The following is a 7,904-nucleotide window of genomic DNA, read 5'->3' as shown; positions in this document are numbered from 1 at the left end:
AGCCATCTTGGAAACAGAGAAGAGAAGTGGAACATGAGAGAAAAAAGTGGCAACGATTTGTGGCAAGAAAATGTAAACAATGAAAAAATTGACAGATGGTTTACGCTCTAAAAATTGAACATAATGTTAAGATGTTTCTAAAACGGTGGGAGACGTCAATATATAAGGTGGGAGTTTCGTATATAATGTTATTAATGTTAGCATCATCATGATAAACATGTCGAATGGGATAGAAATTACGAACTGAAAATTGAATAAAATATATATATATAGACGCTGAAAGTGCTGTGGACAAATATTATAATGCATTTTTATCGGTTTATGTATAATGTCGTTAATATTTGCATTATCAAAATAAACCCATATGTATTGTAATCATAACTTGCTGTGCTATTCATAACAACCTTTATGGTCGTATTCCACCAAAATGTGTAATTTACGAATGAAGCTTCGCCATAGAAACTGGTCCATTCTCAGATTTTCGTGTAAATTAGTAGTTTTGTTCCTTATCGCAAAATGTTAGATCCCATTCCATTTTAGGGTGGTTCGAAAAATCTAGTTTTTCCCTTTTTTTCAAAAATAACTTTCTTCAAAAACTCATATCTTTTGAACTACTAAACCTATTCAAATGATCAACATATCAAATAGGCCAGTTAGCTAGTCTTTTTTAAAAAAAATACTATACTTGCAAGAAAAAATTATTTTGTTTCCTTAATTATTGATCGTATTTGTTTTTTATAGTTTTCCTTGTCCAAGGGCGCAATATTTTTTTATATTTTTTCTCGAAAGCTGAGGATTTTTTATATAACATCCAAAATGTGTTCTTCTTCGTTTTTAAATAATTAATTTTCAAATTTAACCGAAATAAATCATTTTTCTCTTTTTTTCCAAAAATTTAGTTTTTCAAAAATTCATGACTCATAAAACTGATCTACTGAACCGATTCAGATAATCGACATAGTTAAATGAAGTCAATAATTTCACACTTGCAAAAAGGGGAATTCTATACGCATATAAATAGTCTTATCGCATAGGATGATCGAACAAAGCTTAAAAACATGTTAACTTTGAAAAATCATAACTCAAAAACGAAAAAGAACACACCTCTGACTTTTTACTGTGTTAAGTGAAGGTTTCACGAAAAAAATATAAAAAAATATAGCGCCCTTGGACCCGAAACCATGTAAACTATAAAAAAAAACAAATACTATTATTAATCACGAAAACATAATTAATTTTTTCGCAAGTGCATTATTTTTCCTAAAAATTCTAGCTCATTGGCTTTAATTTGATAAATCGATCATCTCGGTTAAAATTATAACTCAAAAAAGAAAAAAACAACACATCTGATTCTGAGTAAAAAATGTAAATGTGTAAAAAATCCTCAGTTTTAAAAAAATATATAGAAAATTATAGAGCCGTTGGTGCCGAAACCATGTAAACTATAAAAAATGGATACAATTAATAATTACGAAAAAAAATTCAAATCTCAAGCAAGTTTGATAAAAGACTAGCTAATTAACTTCAATTTGATGTGTCGATCATTTGAATCGGCTTAGTGATTCGAATGTTATGACTTTTTGATGTAAGTCATTTTTGAGAAAAGTGAAAAAAATCGATTCACAAAATAAAATACAGGTTCAATGTTTTACCATAACGAAAACAAGCTACCAATTTTCACGAAAATACGAAAACCACTATATCAGTTTGGCATGAAATGGCTGAAGTAATACTGCAATAGTTCACAAATTTCAAAGTTGGCGTTTTTCTTGTTGTTTTTCGTGTCTTTTAGTGCGGCCATAATAATAATTAGGATTACTGCATTTGGATTGATGCTAGAAAATAAAAGTATCATCAACCTTCTTGAATAGTGGATGTGATATAATATTATATTTATATTTGTATATATATTTCTAAAATATTTGTTAAACAAACTGCAAAACTAAAAACTTTTATACTGTGCCTTAATTTTTTTAGTTTAACACCCTAAGACTAGCAAAGAACCGCCAATTAAAAAGCACTCCAACTAAAAAAGCGCCAATAAGTGAATTTGTACTGCAAAACTGTAAAAAATATATAAAAAATATACAATCGAAGACCCTTTTTGTCGTTTATGAGTTTGGTTTTTTTAAGTAGCTACTAGGCATGTTTTGCGGATCAATAGAAAGATATGATGTGCTGATCCGTAAAAAAAGTTTGAAAGTTGAGAATTGGAAAAAAATATAAAATTCATGTGAATGGAGACGACTTTTGTGTACAGCAAATGCCACTGGGGCCTATTGATGATTAAGTAAGTAAGATTTCTTCCAAAACGTCATAACTTTTCAACCATTGAGTCGATTTCAAAAATCGACATATCAAATGAAATCTTATTCTTCTATGGATCAACTCCAGTCGGGCATTTAAACAAACTCAGAAATTAAATACTACAGAAAAACTTTAATAAAGTTTAGAAAATTTGCCACTTAATTTTCCACAGTTCGCTCTTTCACACCAGATTTATATCTTGTCGCAATTTCAAAGCTCAAAAACATATTGTCAAAATGATAGGTCAAAGCACGAAAAGCAGAAAAAATTAACAAATAATGAGGGGTGGGAGGTAGGTAAATAATAAATAATGTTAATAACCATCTCAGAAAAATATTGAAAAAAACATTCCTTTTTTAATTTCTCTATCAAATTTCGATAAAATTACACTATTAATATTTATTGCAATATTATTATTTGAATAAACTTATTCAATTATAAACATGTTTATATCAACCTTCCCATCTTATCATTCTTCATTAAAGACCTTGCGTCAAGCTAGAAATCCATACACACTCAAATCAAGTGTGCCTGGAAAAATTATATTCTTCACGTAAATAAGCGATGAAATTGTGGACACTTTTTAGTTAGTGAATTGTATGGAGTTCCACTGCTGTGTTGGAAGTCTACTGTGTTTTGTTTGTAAACAAAACACAATACGCTAGTGCCCAAGCTCGCTCGTTATCAGTCTGATAAAAAAATAATTCCCCTTCTGCTTTCTTCCGTACTGTTTTTATATACCGCCCCCCTAACCAACTTAGTGACGAAACGGCCTCACCTTAGGATATACTTCTAGGCGCCTTGCTATTCTTTTGGACTTATTATTATTATCAGAGATAATATATTATCAGAGATAATGATTGATTTTCAGGCGGAATGAACACTTTTTTGATTCCAGGTGGTGAAGAGTCTTACCATGTGATCAACTTCACTACTCAAAATAAGTCGAACAACTATTCTAGTTACACCTACGTTTATTTTGCCCAACCGTTCACTTCCAGTACAATCAATATAATTCCCACCATCAACCCTCCGATCTCGCACACTAACCCAATCTCTCCCAGTACACTCTAATCTTAAACCTGACATCTTTTCAGTACTCTACATCCCTCTCCTACTCCACATTTTCTCCTACGCGACGAAGAAATAATAAAAAAAATCAATCTTGGCTTTTGTTAACTGTATCTATATATCGTTGAGGAAGCTTTTTATCTCTCGACGGACGCTTCGCACTAAGTTCTCCTCTGTCGCCTTGGGTTTCATCTGCTGTCTTCCGTTTATCTGCCTTCGATGATTTGGTGAACAGTGTTCCTTCCGGTTCTAGATTAGATTATGTTGCTGAGGAAGATGAAACCGGCAATGATTCCGGGGAATGTGGTGGGAGTGAAGCACCTGATGATTTGGGCCATTTTCTTAGATGAGTAACAGAACGACGCAACGTCACTCCTTCTTCACCTTCAACAACAGTATCATTTCCGGATTTATGCATTACTTTACACTTTTCTAATTTGAACATGGGCTCAAGTTTCCCGTTGTTGAAGTTTCTGACCATCACTATATCGCCAACTTTTATATCGGATGTCCTAGCATTCCGACGCTGATCCGCATAGATTTTACCTTGAATCTTTTTCATGGCATCACTGTCTCGTACACCCTCATCGCGATTCCAAGCTGGGTCAGTTCTCAAAGATGGCAGTAAATCTTTTACTGGACGCCCTGTTAGAAGTTCCATTGGCGCTTTTTCAGTTACTGAATGTGGAGTCGTATTATAGATATACACATGCTCCTTCACTGCTTTTCGCCAATCTCGATTTGTCGCTTTAGCAATTCTAAGAGCTCGGAGTATGCCCTGATTTGTCCTCTCAACAAGACCATTCATTTGAGGCCAGTAAGGAATCGTGCGAACGAGCTTGATGTTCTTAGTTGAACAATAATTCGCAAATTCTATACTCGAAAATGGAGGACTATTGTCACTGCGTATAGTCTCCGGGTAAGTGTGATCCAAGAATATTGACTCCAATGCTTCAATCGTTCTACTAGCTGTCGTACTCTTCATCTCACCGACTTGCAGAAATCTGCTATAGTAATCGACGACAATCAGAAAAGTAGCACATTCTTTTGCTGAGAAAAAGTCGATGGCAATCTGTTGCCAAGCACGATCGGACATTTCCTTCCTGAACATTGGTTCAGGTGGCATTTGATTTCTGACAGCTGTACACCCTGCACATTCTTCGATTCTGTCGGTTACATCGCGATCCATGCAAGGCCACCATACCTTCTCCCTCAGATTTCTACGCATTGCTATTATCCCGGGATGACCTCTATGGGCTATATCCAGAGCCCTCGTACGCAGTTTTGTCGGGAGCACGATTCTTTCATCCCGAATGACGATGCCATTAGAAATTCCCAGCTCTTTATGAAAGGCTTGATAGCGGAACAGGTTTGGAGGCCAGTTACCAGATTCAAGAGCCAACTTAACTGCAATTAACACTTCATCTTGATCAGTTTCGGCTTGGATTTCTTCTAGGGATATTGCCACAAGTCCTTCCTCGACTGCCCACAAATAATGTTCGGCATAAGTGTCATCAAATGGCACATCAGATTGACAACATAATCGAGACAATGAATCGAAAATATTCGTGTGACCGGCAATGTGCTTCATTTCAAAATTGAATTGCTGTAGACGGAGAGCCCAGCCTTCGGCTCTTGAAAGAGCTCTTCTCCCTTCCTGATGTTTGTTCCCATAAATAAATTCAAGCGTTTTATGATCGGTGAATATAGTGAAATGCAGACCGAACAGGTATAAATAAAATTTCTCAACGGCCCAAACAACAGCTAACGCCTCACGCTGCGTTTGGGGATAGATACGTTCGGCTGCTGTTAAACCCTTGGAAGCAAAGCTAATTATTCTTGGGATACCTTTATGTCGTTGTACTAATACTGCATCGAGGCCAACAGGGGACGCATCTACATAAAGTTCTGTGAAATCTGCAGGGTCAAAGTAACCAAGCTTTCGTACATTCTTTGTCAATTCTAATCGCAAATCGTTAAACGCCTTGACTTGCTCCTCTCCAAAAATTAAAACATCACCTCGCACAAACTGACGCAGAGGTTCTGTTCTAGTCGACAAATGAGGGATGAAATGACCTACGAAGTTCACAAGTCCCAGGAAACTTCTCACTTCTTCTCTGCTTTCCGGTTTCCTGAAGTTCTTGATCGCGGCAATCTTTTCTTCTGTTGGACGTATTCCCGCTGTGCTTACTTTAAACCCAAAAATTTCAAGCTCCGACACACCAAACACACATTTGTTTCTGTTTAGTTTAGTGTTATTTTCATCGAGAACCGTCATAACTTGTCGCAGTCTTTCATCGTGCTCTCGTTTATTCCTGCCAGATACGACAATGTCGTCGATATAAACGATTACCCCTTCGATACCGGTAAGCATCTGCGTCATAATACGCTGAAATATTTCCGGAGCACAATTTCTACCGAACATCAGCCTTTTGAATCGCATTAGTCCTCGATCTGTCATGAACGTCGTAATGCTCCGTGAATCTGGATGCAACTCCACATGGTGATACGCTGAAGTTATATCCAGTTTTGAAAAATATGTAGCACCTCTCAATTTGTTCAAAAATGTCTCAATAATGGGTAATGGGAAATGCTCTCGTTGAATTGCCTTGTTGGGATGTCGCATATTGATACAGAGTCGAATATCATCCTTTCCTTTAGGCACAACGACCATAGGGGATATCCACTCAGCCGGACCGTTGGCTGGCTCAATTACGTCAGAACGCAACATTTCCAGAATCTTTGCATCTACCTTTTCTTTCAATGCCTCGGGTACTTTGAGGTAACAAATTTTCCGTGGGACAACCGACTTATCGATTGAGAGTTTGACTTGAACGTTGGGGAACTTTGGAAAGTGCTCCGCCAAGACGTTAATGTTGTTGACATCGAGACCAATTTTGAGTATTTTGAGGTATTCGGCGGTAGTTTTGCTCAGCAGTGATCTGGATGCTCCTTTTATTACAAAAATCTCAGCATAGCAGCTCGGCTTGGAATAATTAACAGATATCCATGCTTCGAACATCACTCGGATTTGCAGTGGTTGTTGACTTGCATACGCCGTGAATGTCCGATCACATAGGAATCTTTTCTTGTACAATGTAGCGTTGCTGTCAATCAGTTTGTCCCATACATCCTCTGTTATAGCGTCGATAGCTGAACCTGAATCAATTAGGAAAGGCACTGGATATTTGTCAATCAAACATAACACCGTTCCGTTGTCGCGCTTATCAGCTTCGACGAAAGTTTCAACCTACGATAAAATAAAACAATTAGGCAATGCACTAGCTGGACATCTATGTTTCTTAATTAATCAAACACACGAAATAACATATTTTGTTTATTAATGAAAAATGTATTACATTTGAACAATGTGATGTTATTCGTGATATTATTCGTAATATATTATTCGGAAGACGCTACCTTTGCATTCAGCTCCTCATTAGTCTTTTTTATCATTTTTTTCTTCCATCTGTCATCACGGTCTACAGCGTTCACCTCAGCATTCGGACGGTTTCGTTTGTATCGATTCTCGCCTCTACGAATTCTGCCCACATTTCTGCATTTCCTGGCATAGTGTCCAAGAGTTCCACACTCGTTGCATCGTGCGTTGCGCGCGTAGCAGTTTTCTGATCCAGCCTGGTGGTTAAATGACTCACAACGAGTACACTCCATTTGATTGCGTCTATCAACAACTCGGCGACAGTCGATCCCCATCTTTGCTCCATATCTGCTACGGTTTAAATCATTGTAGGTCTGTCGTTTATTCCACTTTTGATGTACCGCTGCTACTGAAGTTGTTCCCGAAAAGTCTTCTTCTAATGGTTTTGATTTTCCTTTTTGTTTGAGCAAAATCTCGCGGTCACGATCAGCAAAATCACATCTCGCCGCCTGTCCTCGCAGCCTCAGAAGAAATTGATTGAACGTTTCATCTGTTGTCTGCTTTATCGAACGGAAAACTTCCAATTCGATACGTTCATTTCGTTTTCCAATAAAAAACTTATTAAGTCTTTTTATTGCGTTATCATATTCTGGGACTTCAACCGGAACTAACGGTACTTTCACAGGTCCAGGATGAAACTCATCAGATGACGGTCTCAGATTATAGAATATTCTCTGCAGACCTCTGCCCCCGCTCGCTAGAAGAAGCACGAATTTATCATGTTGAGTCGCAACATTTCTCAGCTCCGCTGTCAACTCGAAGGCTCTATGCCATTCCTCCCATTCGCGTCTCAAATTCTGCGTGTCGACCATATCGTTGAATTGTTCGATACGAAACATGTCCGACGACACTCGTTTGTCTTCGTAAGCCATCTGAAAAAAATAAAGTAACAAGAATGCCATTGTAATTATCTTCTAAATTCCAATGAAACATTCTACTTGCTTTCTTTTCTTTACAATCTGTATTTCAATTCTCTCGAATAACAATAAACTCTGAATACTCGATCAACTTCAATTTACAGACTGTACCTGTATTATTTTTTTTTTCTGCTCGCGAACGATTGACACCTTTTTACTCTGCCAGTACA

The 7,904-nt window shown here is 37.0% G+C and overlaps 1 protein-coding gene across 1 annotated transcript; it reads right to left on the bottom strand.

Moving 5' to 3' along the window:
- Positions 1-3,637: 3,637 nt before the first annotated feature.
- Positions 3,638-7,689, bottom strand: LOC129773762 (uncharacterized protein K02A2.6-like). The gene is made up of 2 exons (XM_055777407.1): positions 6,799-7,689; positions 3,638-6,628 (listed from the first exon to the last, which is right to left on the bottom strand). The coding sequence occupies exons 1-2, from the start codon at positions 7,687-7,689 to the stop codon at positions 3,638-3,640; spliced, it is 3,882 nt and encodes a 1,293-aa protein (XP_055633382.1).
- Positions 7,690-7,904: the final 215 nt, after the last annotated feature.

Source organism: Toxorhynchites rutilus, chromosome 3 (assembly GCF_029784135.1).
Source record: "Toxorhynchites rutilus septentrionalis strain SRP chromosome 3, ASM2978413v1, whole genome shotgun sequence".
Lineage (NCBI taxonomy): Eukaryota > Metazoa > Arthropoda > Insecta > Diptera > Culicidae > Toxorhynchites > Toxorhynchites rutilus.
Note: the sequence above shows the minus strand (reverse complement) of the source record. Positions and strands in the feature narration are given on the sequence as shown.

What these genes read in the sequence shown, in the direction of transcription:
- LOC129773762 (XM_055777407.1), bottom strand. Translation starts at nt 7,689, where the DNA reads ATGGCTTACGAAGACAAACGAGTGTCGTCGGACATGTTTCGTATCGAA. An exon ending in ATGAGGAGCTGAATGCAAAG is followed by an intron (nt 6,629 to 6,798) that starts GTAGCGTCTTCC and finishes ATTTTATCGTAG; the next exon opens with GTTGAAACTTTCGTCGAAGC.